Source organism: Patagioenas fasciata, chromosome 18, assembly GCF_037038585.1.
Source record: "Patagioenas fasciata isolate bPatFas1 chromosome 18, bPatFas1.hap1, whole genome shotgun sequence".
Taxonomy (NCBI): domain Eukaryota; kingdom Metazoa; phylum Chordata; class Aves; order Columbiformes; family Columbidae; genus Patagioenas; species Patagioenas fasciata.
In genome coordinates this window covers 2885800-2905133 of record NC_092537.1, presented here as the reverse complement: position 1 = coordinate 2905133, position 19334 = coordinate 2885800, and the positions used below count along the sequence as shown (strand labels likewise).

General features: G+C 41.9%; 1 protein-coding gene across 1 annotated transcript; it reads left to right on the top strand.

Annotated features, from left to right (window-relative positions):
* The first annotated feature begins 12281 nt into the window (after window positions 1–12281).
* Window positions 12282–18757, top strand: APOH (apolipoprotein H). The gene is made up of 8 exons (XM_065852470.2): window positions 12282–12404; window positions 13216–13392; window positions 13744–13840; window positions 15198–15274; window positions 15849–16037; window positions 16626–16805; window positions 17323–17520; window positions 18375–18757. Exons 1-8 carry the CDS (start codon window positions 12347–12349, stop codon window positions 18443–18445), a joined length of 1047 nt encoding a protein of 348 aa, XP_065708542.1. The 5' UTR covers window positions 12282–12346; the 3' UTR covers window positions 18446–18757.
* The last annotated feature ends 577 nt before the right edge of the window (window positions 18758–19334 follow it).

Here is a 19334-nt window from a genome sequence, read left to right as displayed (position 1 = left end):
CAACCTCCGCCCAGCCGCCTGCACAGCGCGGGTTTCCTGTGCCTGCCCCGAGCTGTGCGGTTCCACCGCCACAGCGAACACAGGTGCAGGCTCCTGCACCAACCCTTCCCCTTCCTGCAGCCCAGAAAGACACCAGCACACACGGAAATGCTGCCCGAGGCCATACCCAGCACCCCTGCATCGCACAGCACCCGCTGGACATGCAGCAAACACCGGAGACCTCGCTGTCTTGCCCCACTGCAGCGTGTCATGTACCTGTGATTTACCGCACAATATCCTCAACAGAAAGTGCAGGAAACGCACAGCAAGTCTCTCACTAGCCCATGCATCCAGCACATAAAGATTTCAGTGTGCTTTCATGCAGCACACCGACAATAAAGTACTCTATAAAAGAATAGATCTGTTTGTCTTCATTTATTCACAATACACACAAAATATTCTCAAGTCCCTGGACACAGACACATTATCTGCCTATGGCAAACATATATCCTCTCATATTGCAATTTGTAAAGCATCTCCATACGTTCAGAAAACCACTAAAGCATGACTGTGTGTGTATAAATACAAAATATATGTGCTAACCAAAAAGAAAAACAAATCCTAATCATAATATTTTTAATAAACGTTATTCCCATGGCTACAAATGTTCACGTATGGGAAATGGATGCTTATCAAAAGATCCCCTGCCCCAACGCATCTCCATACTCATAAGTCTGTCTATGTAAGCGTGTGTAATATGTTTTATTTCACAATAATGAAAGCTAATTAACTCTAAGTCTTATTTGCTGATGGGAAAGTGCATGCAGACGTTCACCACAGAACAGAAATAACTTGTTACACGCCATCTTATTCTTGATTTTAAGCCTGGGTTTCTGGGTGCAGCCTCACTGAACCGGTGCATTCATGGCATTGCATCAAATAACTGATGACAGGGACAGCCCCACTCTTCTTCTAAACCTACAGAATCAAGCCAGATGCCCTAGAAACTGTTTCCATATGCCCTTGCTTCACAGACTTTTATTTTGCAAGCAGCTATTTTCAGATTTGACCCAAAATGCAAAAAATGTAACAGTTCTGAATTTGGTTTCTACCTATTCTGCACCTTTCAAATCCCTCCTTCCTCTCAGCGGGAATAGATGTTTCTTGCCTTAATTAACTTATGCCAAAGCATGATGAGCACTAAGAAACATTTTGTACTGCAAGTGTTCCATCAAGAAATATGGAACGCATTTGTTTCTGTTCCTGTGGTGCCGCATTACAAACACAGTTACCGAAACTGGAGGACTGGGCTGAATCAGACGCAACCCGCATCACATCAGATTGGGGGCAATCTGTACGTTTGGTTGGGCCTTGAAGTCTCAAACCTGCTGAATCATTTTGGATTCACATTTCTTTCCTGAGGGTGACTCTGGTCAGGATTAATTCCCGAAAACCTCAGTGAGCACCCCAGGCTGTCGGTTCCAGCACCTGCCGATCGCCTCGTTAGGCCGAATGACACCAGCTGTGACACCGCACGATCACGTCAGGAACACTCTACTCTGCCAAGCAACTATTCTATCTCAAACCTAATAAATATTTGTACATTGTGAATCTACACATTAGGCAAGAAGAAAATAAATAATCTATTATGTGCGCACAGCAAACCATTATAACACAACCTTCCCTTACTGTACATAACTCCTCTTGCTGCTGTATTTTGGATACACGCCACTTACACAAGGCTTTTCCGTGTATATATATATATATATATATATATTCACCTTCAAATGTCAAGCTTTGTCTCTATGACCAGGACACTCTCACAGTGATGCTATGAGGAGATAGGACATTCCATTCACCACACACTTTTGGTATATGCTATAATATCATCTCCATCCTCTTGCTGGGAGGTTTTTAATTGCTTGGACACACGCTTTTCCTGCTCTGCACTCGGGGCGATCCGGGAACTCAACCTTGCTCTGCAAATCACTGGAGGAAGATTTCTACATTCCCATCAGCAGCCCAGGGTTTGCTCTTCTCCTTAGGGCCATATTCACCATTTATTTCTGATTCAGGCCATCTGGACAAGGAGTCAGCACTATCATTTTTGTGTTCGGGCATATACATGGTTATTAAATCAGAGCACCAGCTTTTCCAGCCTCCTGGCAAGCAGCTCCAGAATTCCTGGCTCCAAAGTGCCATTTATGGGGTGTTCTGGGAAGAAGGTTTACTCTCATATGAATATTTGGATAATACCCTAGAGAGTTTGTCCCTGGTAGAAGTTACCATTGGAAGTTTCATGAGTTTTTCTCTGGAGAATTCAATTACTGCTGCAACAAGCACATCTCAAGTCCTTTCTATATTTGCATCAATACCACCCAAGGTCTGTGTTGGAAGAGGTTTCTTAGAGTCGTTCTGCAGCCTTTGAAATGCCTTCTTTTACTCATCTGCTGGATCAACGTGCTCCTGCCTGGATCATTTTTGGATCAAAAAGCAATTAAAATAAAGTATCTCCTTCCCAAAGGAAAGTGCGTGGATTGTTCCGTCCCTATTCCAATGTGCTGTGTCTGCATCCGTTCCACTCGAAGCCAAGGAGAACACCTTCATCAGCTCCTCTGGCCATTCTGGCTCTCTAGTTTATTATTTCCTGCTTATAAGAAATATTCAACAAACAGGGATCACTTCCTGCTTGAGACCTATAAGGAAGTTCACAACTTAATTTCTCCTCACATTTCAAAGTGAATTACAACCACTTCCTCTTCCGGAGAGTTATCAGAACAAGTAGCTACTTTCCAAATCCCTTTTTGGAAGGACAACTCGCTCATTGCAAACCCACCGCCTAAAAACAATTCGCTTCACCCTGTCTCACTTTCCAAAGGCATTTCCACACATTCAGCTTCACACAGACATTTCCACCAGCAGCTATTGTGCAATAATTACTTGTCATTATTAAGTCAAAAGCAGTTATCAGTTTTCACTAAAACACAAACTTGAGGGTAAAAGTTCTCTTTCCATGCAACACATTCTTTGTCTCTTTGTCTGAAATCACCTGTGAAGCGTTGAAGTTCCCATTCATGAGTTTGTAAGGTTTTGACCAGCAGCTATAAATGATGAGATGGTGTCCACTGTTCCTATTGGTTTTCCAGATCTTACTACACGTTCATCAACAAAACTGTTTATTGTTCTTACCCAGTTTGGCAACAATGCACCTTAAACGCTTCCAAAAATCGGAAAAAGGTAGGACGTGGTAACATAAATAACTACATTTGTGTTTCTGTTAGAGGGGTGAGGAGGAGGTAGAGATATTTTGTCTCTCTAGATCGACGCTGGTTTCTGCGTCTCTCTGTATCTGTGCATTTACGGTCTGCACAACTCACCTGTGTCTCTGTATTTACACCCATTCTCTTCTCTGCCCTTTTCCCCTCTAAGTTACTCAGATTGTAGGTTGGGAAACATTGGGTCATTAAACACTTTATTATTAAAATAGCCCATGTGACAGCTTGTTTACCCATGCTAGTCCTAACAGGAAAGTTTGAATGCACGTATTAAAACACAGTCAAAAAGAAGATCAGGTACAGAAAGAGTGTCCTATGTGAGATGAAATGTCACCAAAAAAAAGCATTTCTGAAGAATTCTGGGGGAAAAAAACGGCATATCATCATAATTAACCATTTGCTAGGGATGAAACTGCAGTTCACTGCTAAGTCAGCAAAATCCCACCTTCCCTTCGCACCGTGGAAATGATGCCATTACTTCAACCTGCGTTTCCTTGCGAGCGGAACAGAACCCATTGCTCACGCAGACAGGTTGGGAATTATCCTCACAGCAGCTCCCCATAGAACTGAAATAAATGGCTGATGATATACAGAATGTTGAGTGTGAAATACATTATTTTCCTATCAGTGTTCTCATCAGAATACCGAGCGACAAGCTATTCTTTGCTTTCCTCGTCTTCGGGTGCGTGTGAAAACATCTCCGAGTTACAGAGCTGAATCAGAGCTTGATGCTGTTACACGCGGAAATGTGACGGGGCCCTTTGGGATGTTTCTTGGGTTTTGTCTCTTTCTAGATTGTATAAATAAAGATCTCTGCCTCAGCTGGAGCATTTGCTGTCATTGTTGTTTTGCAGATTTTGCCCTTCCCACCGGCAATCAGCCTGCAAAATTCTGAATATCTCTTCCAAAAAGCAATTCACATTCTTTTGAGTACATCAGAACAATTCCCTTGTGGAGGCAAATTTTCAGGCTTCAACTGTACACACAAAAAAGGCAGAAACACTCAGACTGGAAATACAAACAAAGCACTCAAACAATGCGGAGGAAAGAACAAACCTCTCTTGTACCAACTAAACAAGAGAGCCTCTATAATTTATTTAGGGAAACATGCCGCACAGGTTTGTAGGAAACAAAGTAGGTGGGCTTTGCAATGGACAACTGGAATTCCTTGCTCAGAAGAACACAGACCAGAAAACTCCCTAAATGGAAATGCTCAGAAAGTGAGGAATTGTTAGCAGGACGTATCACATCTGCTCGCCCTGGTCTCACACCCCAGGTGTCCCCATGTGCACTGTTGGAGACCAATTCCTCCGCCTGAGCCGCTGCCACCACCTCTATGGCCTTGGTTTGCTGCTTTAGGTAGAGAGAAACATTTCCTGTATCCCCTCCAGCTGACAACGTCACCCTCCAAAAACTGGTTTTCCTTTTTCTTTTCCTCATTAAAAGCTGCAGACATAGGGTTTAAGTTTGCAGATAAAAGGAATTCTGAATGTACGCCTGTATGCAATCTATATGCGAAGGTGTAACTAGATATTATACATATTGCACTTCAATTTATCATTTTTGACAGCCTAATATCATTTATCACAGGTGCAATAAATACTATCATGTTGCATTTGTTTTATTCGAGCAAATTGAGGAAAATAAAAGCATATCAGCTGGAATACACAGGATACTCCTTTCTTATTCTGTGCCACCATTCTATTATGACACGTTGATGTAGAGAAAGCAGAGCACCGTTTTCAACGGTATGATTTCCAGTTACACCGTGTCCGCCTGTGCTCTAATAATTGAAATGACACGAGTTTGGCTGGACAAACACAGCTTTAAAATACTTGTTGAATTTAGAAGGGCTGAAGAGAGAAAGCGCTGACGCACAGAAGCAGCTGACATTCATTTCATAGAAACGTTTCAAAACCCGAAGTGACAGTTAACTGAGAAATGAGGTGTGGAAACCCTCCGTGTCCCGCAGACGTCAGACAAGGGAGGATTCTGTTTGTCAGCATTTAACGCCCATTCAACTCCCCGCTAGAATTTTCATTTTCAAACAAAACTCCAGAAACTGCCCTTTAATGACAGTAGAGGCTATTTTTGGTCTTTTAAGCCCGTATTGTGGATTAAAGACTGAAAAGATTAGCAGACTAATACATATCATAACAAGGGAACATCTCCTTAGGTTGTGTTAAATAAGTCTCATGCTGCCATTCAGTTGCACAAGATACGGTGACCTGAATAGCCCCAAATTGCTACTTGCAAGAAAATAAAATACTACGGATGCTCCTTCAACATTAATTACATGTTAAAAGTTTCACTCCAGAAAACATATTTAAAATAAATCAGCTATCTCACCCACAATGCTCTAAGGGAAATAAATAAACCAGGGCATCCCATAGGCAAGTGCCAGTGGATTTGGTTCCATCCGGATGATGTGGCTGTGACATAAGCGCCAGGTGGTGGCTTTAACAAGGTTGGAAGAGTGGTTAAGCCAACTGGTTCAATGGACTAATGTTCAACCTGACTATGCTGTGATGTCTGTGGAAAACAGAACGACCCTCTCATTAACGACCGCGTGTTAGGTAACGTGACGGAGAAAATGAGATCATTTCCTGCACTTTTTCAACTTGTATAATAAATATTGTCACTCTGCAGAACGGTCGTGACCTGTTCTTGTCAAAACACCTGGATATCTTCTCTTTTCAAAACTTCAGTTTATGAGAATGTCACCGGTACCAGTTCTGGCAATGTTGGATCGATTACAATTCTGTTTCATTCTGTTGCCAAAATACTGGCAGCATCTCCATGTCTCCATGTGCAATGAAACATCTCCCTGTGCACTGAATAAAGGACATCAACGTCTGATATTTATTTTTGTTATTTTTACATGAAATTAATAAAGAAATGCAAAATCCCAAGAAAGCCTCCCTAGATGATGATGCAGATTACAGCACTAGAATCAAATCAAAAGTTTTGGGGATATACACACATGTGGAGATTGTCAGAGCAGCTGAGTGGCCTCTGGAAACCAAAATCGATAGCTACATTTTCCAAAGAACCCAATACACCAAAAATTTACTTTAATAAAGTGAGTACTTTTAAAAGCATGGCCTTCATTTAGTTGCCTAAATAGAATTTAAGCCCTTCTGAAAACCCGATTCCCGTTATTGATATTGGCCCCTTCAAAACCTGCTTCCTCTTAGAAAGGCTTGACCGTGGATTTATTGCTGGAGAATAGAGGCTGTCACAAAGGAAAATTAGTTTATTGATATCTCCCTGCTCTCTAATGGTCCACACTATAAAAGAACCATCCTTTGTGGTGCGCTACGAGTCTGTTAACAGGATCCAGACGCAGAATAATGCGATGTCGTGAGCGTCAGACAGAAGCCACATCAACGGAGGTGTCTGGGGAAGCCTCAGCAGCACTGTGATTTTCCAGCAAAACGTCCAGCTCCATACAAAACGTCCAATCTTCCCGACTGCATTGGCCCTCAACTCATCCTCTTGTGTTTCGATATTCCAGAAGGCTCCTAAAAACCAGCTTGTAGACATCAACGGCCTTCCCTCTGCATCCAGCTTCTCATGAAAAGTTCAGTTTTGAGACTGCATTTTTAGCTTTTTCAGACTTGTCAACAGCGAAGGGAGGAATTCCTCCTCTTGGAGGAAATTTGCTAAGAACACCGGATGAAAAATACACAAGAAAAAATTATAGCCAACTATTTGTGTTGATTAATCAAGATTTATGGCAAATTCCTAATCTTGTGATTTTGTTAATTGTGTATAAATTGATTCAAGTCACTCAAAACCATCAATAAAATCCCATTAAAAAGCCCCAGATGAAGGCGATGACAAGACCTGGTGAAGGTTTTGGTCTAGACCATAACGGATATCAGTATCTACTTTTTGATTACACTGTGCTGGAGCTGAATCACAAAGAAGGTGGATTTATTAATCTGGAACAGGCTGGACTTCTGCCCAGAAAGAATTTGACAGATAATATCCACAGGTTAATAGAGATCATAGGATCTGTCTGGGTTGAAGCTGTCGATTTATTAGGCGATACCAACAGCATCTCCAACAGAGCCAAAGAGCACAGATTCTCGGATGCTTTTAGACATATGCACTTTTCAATGAAGTTTTTAATGTGGATGAATATCCCAAACAGCTTTTTGATTATTGATCCTCTTATCCACCATTCGGGAAAGCCAAAGAACAGCAGTAAATAAATCTCACATTGGCTGGGCTTTCTGATAGCATTATGGCAACATGCCATGGGTGGCGAAGGCAATTTAAGAGCATTCTTGTTTACCCAGAGAATTCCTTTATTGGGAGGGATGGAGTCATCCTGGGATGGAAAGGAGCGAGGATTGCTCTGCTGGATCACAAAGGGGTGAAATGCTGCTGACAGGTTTGATGTACTGAAAGGGTGAAGCGTGTTCCTGCAGCACCAGACCCTCACCAGGTCTGAATTCCCTGCAGCTTGCCAGTATGACAACCCAAGGCAATACACATATATTATATACATAAACAAGGCCAGATGCTGCTCCCAAGGGAAATCTGTGGCATCTGGCCTAATAGAAAGTAGAAAAACAATGATGAAGGGAATCTTGAAAACTTCAGTTCAAGCTTGATGGGAGAAGAGCAGCAGCTTGGTCCTTTCTGAGCTCCCTGGTAGGGTGGCTGCCTTGGCCTTCAATAGCATTGTGATCTCTACACCTGCACCGAGGGAAGAGGCAAAAAGGTGGGACAAGGCAAAAAAAGGGTGAAATCTGTGGCTCCGCACCGCACTTGTATGTCAACACTTCCAAAATCTTCCCTTGCAAAGCTGTTTGCTGCACATTCAAACTCTCATAGACAGTAATTTGCCCCCAAGGCTTCGTAATTTAACGTTTTCAATAAAGAAATATAGTGCAGGATTTTTGAGACAGTTTTGATGAATTTATCTGAGGAACAGACTGTTTCACAATATTTGGGTCGCACTAAAACTGTGAGAGAGACTCTCTGGGTTTTCTCTGCAGGAAATGTGAAGGCGGAGAGGAGGAAGCAGCTTCAGAATGCTCTTTTCTCATAGCAAAGGAGGCATTAAATTGTAGCTTGTAGGTAGGAATGACCATCAAGGAGGAAAGGTTTGGGGAGGGAGGGCAGCAGGAACCTCTTTAAATGGCTTTGCTATTCAAGGAAACTAATGCCATGTTTAGTTGATAGTATAAAATAACATTTTTAAAAGTTAAATCACCTTTCCTTACCTGTACTGCCTGTTATCTGCACTTGATCTATTATACAAAACACACCAAGTGCACACAGCTGTGCTTTCTGTCTCTTTTTTCCATGCATTCTCATTTTCTCCCAGTGTTTGGTGTTCACCCACTTCAGGAAAACCCCTCGGAGATGCTCAATATGATGGTCAGTATGGGACTGGGTACTTTCATACTGCACTTGCATGGATACTTAAGGCAATTCAAGGTCTAGGACTAAAATGATAATTATTTCACCAAATTCAGAAAAAACCCACCGTGGAACATCAGTAACTAGGACTGCAGTTCACCCCTAAAACATGCTATTAAGTGAAAACAATCTTTTAAAGAACCATATAGACACTGTTTATGCCACTACGACATTCTTTCAGGTTAATAACAGTTACTGTGTCTTTACTTCCAACATGTCCAAACACATTAAATGTAAAATAATTCACTGCAAATGGATGTTGGCTTCTGGCTGACTGAATATTTTGCTAATAATTAGGGTATACATCTAAATTGTGTACACAGTTCTACATTAAGTATGAAACAACTAATATTTAGGAAGTAGGAATAGTTTCAACTTGTCCAGAACTGAAAGCAATTATTGTTCTTTAAGACTTCTTACTTTTTATTTCATATCTCTTCAGTACAACGCAGCACTCGCTTCACTATTGGATGTATTGAGTAGAGGCGATAGAAATGTTTGTGCAATGCATAAATGAATTTTGAACAAATATTAATAGAAGTATCTTGGCCATATGAAGGACAACGATTGGACCTGAGACTCAGCCCCGGCTCTGCAGAGGGACTCGGGTACATTGTTGGCCATCTGACCATCGCCTCTTCATTCTCAGAGGGAGGAACGGGTGTCCCCATGAAAACACAGGGACTGACGTGAAGCAAAAAGAGCAGCGTGAAGGAAGCTGGAATCTGAGTATCTTATCACACTCCTGTTGATTTGAGAAATACCAGCATTTTGAACTGGTTGCGTTGTGCATTTTTTGGTTGAAGAACAGTCATAAAATCTTGAGAATGGTGGGTAACGCAGACCCAGCCCTCATTGCCTGGAAGGACAGACTGCCAGGAAGTCTGTGGCGGGGTCGGAGGTGCGATGTATCCTACAACATCGGGAAAACGCCGGCATCGAGTAGAGAAGCAGACAGATCAGAGGGAGGGCACAGGTCTGGCTCATTAGCTGGGGAACCGCTGCCCGCGCTGACCTCCAGTCCGCCCAGCTCTTGTAAACTTCCTGCATAATTTCTCCAGGACAGACCAATTCCTGCCTGGAATCTTTGTCTGCCTTCCTATTGTCTTCTGTCCTGATTATTACCATGTCTTTTCCTATAGTCATGACAGCTCCAGTTGACCCTTGGTGTCAATGAAGAATGCCACTGCACAGACTGGTTTTCATCATCATTTTTCTTTTAGCACCCCTCTATTTTTTTACTCCTTCTCTTCCATATGACATTTTTACCTTCACTTTTAAGGCTTTTGCTGGCTCACCCTCTTCCTCGCTCTTATTCCTCACTGAAACCACTCTGATCATCCGTGATGCCAGTCTCCATCATTTCATTGCCATCTTTTCAAACATGCACTCTTGGTCCTGCTGTGCTGCTCTGAATAATTTTTATCCGCGCAACACCGCTTTTGCAAAAACACTTTGTTCAGCTCCTTCCTGCATATTCTCCTTTTAGGTTTTGTTACCACAAAAACAGGTAACAGTGAGACTGCTGTGATACTGATACTCTGCATACCATGCTGGTCAACATCGTCGCAGGGTGTTCTTGCACCACTTCTGTGCTTGCAGCTACCATTTATTTCCTTAGAATATAATACTATTTGTGGTAGAGACAGTCTGCTCTGTATTTATGTGGTCACTGGTGAAACAAAGTCCTGCTTCATGACTGGGTTTATAGGAACTATACTAATAAATAGCACATGTGCTAAAAGAATGGGCTGGATTTGACAGAAAATCAGATTATATATATATAATTGCATACTACCACCAAATACAGACAGAACTAAGTTGGTTTGCTCATGCTCTGCCAAGGTGAATCCATACAATAATAATCACGCTTTCTCCAGCTACACAGTTATTTGTAAAACACATCCTAATGTTTCCTATTGCAGAGAAGCAGGTTTTCAAAGAACATCACAATATTGGTGGTGATTATGCAGTTGTGTGAGATGTATACTTAAACATTCATTCTCCTTCCAGTTTCACATGCAATTATTCAATTTTACTTTCAATCTTAAAAGCGGTAAACTTACCACGCTCAAAAATCTATGGAAAAAAACAACGTGCACACAAACTGAACCATTTTCCCCCTCTTCTTAAAGCAGTATAGAAAGCTTTTAAGTTCCCATTTGTATCTGTATGGTGGATGGTCCAGGACATTCTGCCATCTGCTGAGCACAGGGAGAAACGCTCAGCTGGTCAGCATTGAAATGGGTAAAACTGTGCCCATCTATTCCTGTGCTATTTTAAACACAGAGAAGAATGTAATCGAAACAGCAGGAAGGATTGAAAGCAGAGGCAGGAAAGTTCATCACGGCATTGCTGTGTGTTGGGAAGGGAAAAGACACTTGTGACATTTCGTAGAGAAAAAGAAGAGGGAAAAACCAGGCTGCGACAAATGGAAAAAGAATCAGATGTAAATACAGAAAATGAAGTCCATTTCTTTCTGTTGATTTAGCAGCGGTACTTTGCCCTTTGGCACTGTGTGTTTGGTAAATATTTTGAGTAGGACATTCACAGCATTTTCTTTCTGAGAAGAATAGCATGTTCCTAACTATTTAATGTTGTGGCTAAAATTTGTGTTTTAAATGCAAACAGAGAAACGTCAAAAAAACAAAAATAAACAAGCTATTTAGGATCACAGCAATAAGAGTTTGACATAACCTGGCTTCTCATTAGAGCTTCAAATGTCCCTCACGCCCCCTCACAGGCTGTGAGTCAGCAAGGAAGGAGGATACTTAGATTAGAAACACCAAACTGTGGAACAATGATCACACAAATGTTATTTTGGTGGCACTTCAGATGCTCCTGCAGTTAAAAATGTGCTACACTGGGAGTGATCAGGACCTCTGCTGGTAGCTGTGGAGTTTTGACTTGCTGACCCCAAATCTCAGCACCAAACCGAGTTGTTACACCACCCAAAAATATGAGTTAAGTTTGAACCCCTCGTCATGAATAATCTCAATCCAGAATCATTATTTCACTTTTCCTGTAGGGCTGGCACTGTGGGCCCTGTCGCTGCTGCTCTTAGTTATCTGTTAATTGAAAGATGCTGATTGACAACCTGAATCTGATCGAACAGGCCCCGAAACGTGAATTTCAGGGCATATCATCATCTAGAGCAAACTGGCATGAGGCTGGCGTCATCACTGGAGGTGTACGACAAAACCAATGTCACTCCAACGCTAATGGTTTTACCTTGAAAAGATCGCTATAACTCTCAGGAGTCTTTGGTATGTAGAAACAACAGCTTCTTAGTGACAGTTCTATTATTTGGTCCAATATCCTATTCCAAACATCCTCAGCCTCTAAAGATGGTGAGAAGATAATATCGTATTGTCAAAAACATCGGTCCCAACAGAAGCTGCTGCGCAGAACCAACCGCAGAGGAGATGTTTTCAGCAGAGATCGCCATCTCAATCCCCGCATTATGTACCAACGCAACATGTGATGGTTGTTTCATCCTCTATTACAAACAACACAAGGGACCTTTTATCTTCTGTTTACTGGGATGGGAATAAATACAAAGAGTTAATATGTAACCATCCTTTTGTGGGTGCCTTTATTTGTGAGAGAACAGCCCCGGACCGAGGGTCACTCGGGCTCGTGGACCGGCCGCGATGTTCCCCCTGGCGCTGGTCGCGTTTGCTCTGAGCCACTGCGCTCTGGCAGCGAGAGGTAAGTGCTTCCACTTTCTAAGGTGTGAATGAGGGAAGATGGAGAAAGGAACCACAGGACTTTAAACCCTCAGACAACTGCTCATCGTCCTGCTCGCTGTTCTCCTCCTCTCCCCATGCCAAGGGCTCTGGGCACTGTTCTGTGTTCTCTCTCCATCCATTTGCTGTGCATTTCTGCAGCACAAGCTTTGTGCTGCTCTGTTGTGTCCCCACAACATCAGCGGGAGCCTCTGTCCGTGTCCTTTGCAGGACACGCTCTGCACCCTTTTCTCCCCCTTCCCCTCCTGTTCTCACTCTCTGGGTGATGAGTTGTTCATGCTGTCAATACGTTAAAGCTGTTTTGCAATCAGAACTGCCTAATGTAACAGAGCGTTTGCCCCACTGAACCCAAAAATTGGGGAAACCAGAGAAAAAGAAATTTAATTGCGAAAAAACAAACCCCAAAACCTCATTCCAGGCTGACCCCAGCAAACTAATTTGGGTTAAAAATGGAATGCAATAATTTGCTTCTAAGTCACTCTCACCCCCTTTTGTCCAAGATAATTTACTGTAATTCACTCAATGGGCAAGATACCTTCACAAATGCATTTTGAAGCAAAAGTATAATGAAGTGACACAAAAATCTAATACTTATAAGTAGCCGACAGCTGCCTCAGTAAGCTCTGTACCTATAGATTACAGAAAGACCGTTTAGCTCCATGCAGGAACATACTATAGTTGGTGATCATACAGAAACCTGTGCTTCCAGTTGAGAACTAAAAACGACTCCAACTTTCCACCCAGTTTCTTGTAAAGCATCTCTTTTCCTCCAGTCTGTCCCAGGCCACCAGAAGTGCTATTTGCCACGATTAACATTGACAAGAGCGTGTATGACGTGGGTGAGGAAGTAGAATACACGTGTCGGCCCGGGTTCGTCCCCAATAACGGCCAGAGGAAATACACCTGCCTCCCGACGGGACGGTGGCCGCTCAACACGCTCCTGTGCTTGCGTGAGTAAAACCAAGCCTATCCTACCCCTAGACCCAGCCCAGCGGCACTTACACTGTAATGACGCATGCTGCTCGATAACACCTGCATTTATTGTATTCCTTCATTGTTCGTTTGGCATTTGATTGTGTAGAAGTTATTTTCCTCAGGTAATCAAACACCAAAAATTATTTCATCGCAACAACTTTGAAACTACTATATTTTGATAGGATGTAGAAAATGAAATGTAGCACATGGGAGAGGAAAAACATGAAAGGCGCCAGGACCCCTTTGTGATCAGCTTGGTTCCATTCTCCTCGATTCATGCCTCATGAAATAATTTTATCCTTTTTTAACAAATCTTTAATTAACAGCACAGAGATGTCCCAGACCCGGACCCTTGCAAAATGGAAAAATTGAATCTATAGACAGCCACTATCAGAGCTCTATAAGTTTTTCATGTGAACCAGGGTAAGTGTTCCCTTCCTCATGTTGTTAAATGAGTAATTTAAACCACAGCCTTACATCCTAATATCACCTACTGCAGTATTACCAGAAAACCTAGAAAACCGCACATAGGACCCAGCCCCATTTCTGAAAGTTTAAAAAAGCATAGCTGGTGATTGTACTCAGTTTGGTCCTGGCTATAACACCCTAGAGTTTTGCTCCTACAAAGCAGTGTCTTCCAGATACAGAAGTCATCAAAATAGAGATTTTATGCAAAGATTTATTCTGGACTGCTTTCCAAATCCTCTTACACCATCACAAGATGAAATCCTACAGCAGAGAAGATAATCTCTGTCTCACTTGTTATGCTGTTGGGCTCTGGAGACTGAAAATTTTGTCTCTCTGCTTTTCCAAGCTCAGCAAATGAAAACATGAGGTTAATCCTAATTTGGCCCCTGGAGCAAATACACTTTTACTCAAGGCTACTTGCTACTTTGGGAAATGATAACACACTTATAGAAAAACAGCTCTGGCAAATACAGAGAAATATTTGATAGTAACATACAATTCATTTTCCTTGGGTAATTAATTAATAAACAATGCTTACCTGGGAAGGTTGTAGCCAAGACAGAGCCCAGAGCTCATTGAAGAGCAACAGCAGCCCCAGCCACCTCCTCCTTCTGCAAAAGAGGAGCAAGATGAGGAGGAAATATATTAAACTACAGCACCAAATGTAGGAAATGATCAGCAAATTATTTAATTTTGCTAATTGTAATTTACTGGTTTTCAGCTGTGTGATACTGAAATGATAAGATACAGGATGAAGATTTCTTTAAAACTCAGAGTAGGTGCTAATGATATAAGCACAGAGGATGGCAGAGAAGCACTTAGAGGGCATATGGAAATAAAATTGGGTCGTCTAGCATAAAAATAAAATAATGCATCTCAGTGACTTTTTAGTTCTTCAGAGTGCTGAGTTCTTTGCAATAGTTTGATCCTAATTGTCATAATTAGCTAGGAACTCCTCCCAAGAAACCACAGCATTCACATTAGCAATCACAGATCAATGCTCACTACTCACATATAGCCAGAGTATTAACCAGTTGTAGAAATGAATATATAGGATAGACTTTACAGTTGAAAAAGCAACACATCTTGTATCAAACCCTTTGTCTGGCTACTTGCAATACTTGAATACTAACAACTTTTCATATTTGAATCTAAACTTCCTTTGGGGTCAGTAAGTGCTGGAACTAGAGAAGGATTCAGAGCTGGACTCTCGAGTCTGTTTATCAGGACTGGTGATCTTTCCTGCCAAGAAGAGCTTGATTCATTTCCGTGTTCACCGAGCTTTCTGATAACCAGGTCTTTCTGTTTCCAGTTACAACCTCGTTGGGACAAGAACGAGCCAATGCATGGCAGATGGGAAGTGGAGCGGGACTTTTCCACAGTGTCAAGGTAGGTGTTTAAATATCAAAAAACCTACTCTATCATTATCCTTATTACAGAAGGATTCCTTTACATTGCTCAGAATTACGTATACTGTTACTAGGAGGCCTCCTATAGTGCCATGTGAGAAATAATTAGGAAAACCAAGAAGAACCCTGTATGTTTGGGGTTAAATGTGTGGGTTCTAGTTTTAGAGAAATACAGTTTAAAGGACTGTACAAAAGGCCAGGATCAGGGATGCTATTTACAGCTGGAGGTAAGACGCTTATCCACCCAAATTCATGTGTATAAAAAGGCGATATCGTCGTGCCTTTGCGACTGTTGTACGTGTGTTTGCTATAACCTGCCCTGCATAAACACGTCACTGAAAAAGCAACACACTGCAAAATATTGCCCCCAAAATATAGCAAAAATCATGGATTACATACTCTAAGGCTCCTGAGACTTTTAATCTTTTTTTTTGTTTCGTTAGCTAAGCTTCCCTAAATGATAGTGTGGATTAAGTTGGTTGTAAGCACGTCGCTCCTGTGATTCTAGTGATAATTTGCTCTTTACGCTTTAACTTCTATGAACGCTTTTCTAGCGGTTACTTGCGCGCCGCCGTCGATTCCCAAGTTTGGAGTCCTTTCCTACCGTCGCTTGAAACCTGGGAATGTTTCTCATTTCTTGGACACGATAGTTTTTGAGTGTGTGCCGCCTATGGCTCTTATTGGGAACGAGACGGCCACCTGCATGGCCGATGGGAGCTGGAGCAGCATTCCCGAGTGCAAGGGTGAGTAACGTCCTTCTATCGACCTGCAAATATCTCCTAGAATTCAATATATCAAACAATACGAACAACCGTAATACTTTTTTAGTAACAATTGTTATTGGAAGCATATAGCAGAATTATTCTGAAAGTCAGACTCGAGGATGCAAGGTGATTGCTGACAAGGTTGCGCACAACACGGAACGGCTGAAATATTTGCTGCAGGTATAAAGGTTATTTAAACAAGACCTGCTAAACAGAGTTCACGGTGGGGGATCAGAGCTTGGCCTCCAGAGAACGGTGAACGTTTTGTTCTAAGTGCTAGGATTAATCTCAGAAGCAGTCAAGTTTACCCTTAGTCCGGAGAACTTCACTGTTTTCAGTGAAACTATGTCATATTTAAGTAGTTTTCTGATGTAACTACAGATTGCAAGAGATCTGTATGTAAGACAAGTAATATTTATTTATTGGTTTTTTTTAAACAATCTTTCTTCTGTCTACGGTTTTGCAACAGGATGAAACGAACAACCGCGACGTTTTATTCTGAAGTATGCAATGTGTTGTTTGGAACCGCAACACTGCTCAAGCTTTGGTTTTGTTTTTGTGCCGCAGTTGTCACCTGCCCCACTCCAACGGGAATAGAAAACGGGTTCATAGAGTTTGCGGTGCGCAGAACGTATCACTACAACGAGAGCGTCAGCTTCGGCTGCCAGCCCAGCTACGTGCTGGACGGACACAAACATTCCCGCTGTGAGAAGACTGGAAACTGGTCCACCAAGCCAACCTGTAGAGGTACGCACACCCCAGCTGTTGGAAACCATCCGTCAGGTTGAATTTCCCGCTGATCGTTAGTGAGCTATTACAGCTTCATGCAAAAGAAACCGAAATCATAATTTCAAGGCCCTGAGAATCTAAGACAGCTCCCTGCATTGAATGTTGTAGGACATCATGTACCTGAATGGACTTCAATAATCAGCCACATAACTTTATTTTGTCTGAGTATTTCCTTTCCTGTCCCTATTTAATATAATTAGTAATCTTACTGGGGCTGGATTTTCATTGGGAACTTTTGACCCTATACTTAGGGTTCTGAATTTCCTCAGCATTGTAACACCAGCAGAAGTTTTATACTATCTATATACTATCTATATACTATCTATACCATTTTCATCACTTATACACATATATATCACATATACATTTATATCACATCACTTATACAGATTTCTGATGGGATATAACGTGCTCACTTTTCAAAACAGATTTCTAATTATCCTTACGTGTTGCTTATAACTGGACCGTTCCACAGGACCGTGTAAAATACCCGTTAAGAAAGCTGTAGTATTATACAACGGCGAGAAGAAGAGGGTTCAGAACGACCTTAAGGAAGGCATTCAGCACGGTGAGACCGTCTCCTTCTTCTGCAAGAACAAAGAGAAGTCCTGTGCCTACACGGTGGCTGCGCAGTGTGTGGACGGCAACCTCACCCTGCCCGCCTGCTTCAAAGGTAGGAGCACAACACTGCCTCTGGGGGTGGACTAACAGGTGCTATAGTGTGGGGGGCAATGCCATCATTCATCCTCGAGCCTTATTTGACTGGCTAATTCATCTGCCTTGTGCTAAAGTTATTGGGTATTTCAGAAGAAATGGCCTGAGACAATGAAAGAATGCACAGCAGGGTTATTTCGGATCCACCAGAGCCCTGCTTGAAGCCCTGTTCTATTCTTCAAGGTGTTCTTTAGAGGTGGCCTGGCCCAAACAAAACACCGTCTGTAAAATATCCTGGGATTTCATGAATCCTTGGATCAGTGTTGTCTACGGGGGAAGAAATCCCGCACGCTGCTGCAGCCTTGACAACCTGATGTATTCACTCCCGTTCTGGTGAATTATGCCCACGTTGGGCTCATCAGTAACAACGTGGTTCTGACGCTGGACCAAGGGCGTTCGAAAGCAGCTGACAGTCGTAGTGAGGAATTGATGCTGGGGGAACTGGTTCACAGGCACACAGGCTTTCTGAAGAAATAAATAGACTCAATACTGAAGTCTGTTAGCAAGAGGAAATGCTTTGCATTTGTTTTATCAACACTTATTGCGTAGGGTATTCCTTGTAAGTTTTGTTTTCCCTTGTAAGGGAAGGAAAAAGCACAGCCCATGCATGATGAAAACATCTTTCATCACATTTGATTTCTGATGGAGGTAGCTTAGTTTTTGTTAAAATATAAATTAAAATAGTGCATTTCTTCTAGCATTTTTATTATGATGCATAGATAGATTGCTCACCTACCAGCTTCCATGGGAAATATTATTTTCAACTATCACATTCCAAAAATTTAACCCAAGTTCTTCACTTGTTGCCAACAGAACGTGGCTTCTTTTCAACGCTTGTGAAGAAGGACCCATCAGACATGAAACCATGTGAAGAACAAGCGTGAATCAGACAAGTAACACGGTACTAAATCTCTGCCTGACACAAAATATTGTATAGAAGAGGAAAACTTAGATCCCATGAGTGTAAATTTCCAGAAGTCTGGACTTTCTGTGAGCGCAGCCTCAGCTGTTCCCCACCATCCCCACCAGCCTCCTCCACAAGCTCCGACACATTATTTCAGCCATTAACTTGTATTCTCTTTTCTCTGCCTTAAATCCCCCCATTGCTGCTTCTCTTTCCGTATTTCCAACAGTTATGCAATTGTAAATGACTTTCTCAATAGCAGTCCCTTTACAATAAAGTAATTTTCAGCCAATAGAGTGTTCTTATTTAATATTACCTCATCATCAATCAAATCCTTTAGCTCTTAACTGATTTATACAGAAAGGCCTTCATTATCAGTAATTAGCCGGGCTCAGATTCCATTACCGCTCCCCCGTGACAGGGAATGGACCGTTAATTACAGATAGAGGAACATCAGCCTGGGATCTTCCAGAATTTACGTGAGTAGAAAGCCTGAGATTTCCAAATTCGAGTATCCAAGCAGGGTTTAAATGCCAACAGCGTCAGGGGAAGGGTTCTTTTACACATGTTTTTGAGATTCTACCTTCACCTGAAACGTTGCTTTAATCAACTGTTAATTTTTACCAATGTTTGAATATTACACAATATAACTGATTATTTAAAAAAATAAACTGCACGCCATTGAGCAAGAGCGATGATTTCTGGTCATTAAATAGCTCTGAAGTAAACTGTGCTTTTAATCTGACTTATGACACAGGTATTTCACTGGTATGATCCAGTCTGGCAAGTTTTGTGCTTATGTCTGTCTTTCCATTCAGAAAAAATAATTATAATTTCAACATACTAGACGGTGATAGAGAAATATTTGT

Coding starts and splice junctions, on each gene's coding strand:
- APOH (XM_065852470.2), top strand. CDS start 12,347: ATGTTCCCCCTGGCGCTGGTCGCGTTTGCTCTGAGCCACTGCGCTCTG. Junction 13,393..13,743: donor CAACACGCTCCTGTGCTTGC/GTGAGTAAAACC, acceptor TTTAATTAACAG/CACAGAGATGTCCCAGACCC. Junction 15,275..15,848: donor GACTTTTCCACAGTGTCAAG/GTAGGTGTTTAA, acceptor ACGCTTTTCTAG/CGGTTACTTGCGCGCCGCCG.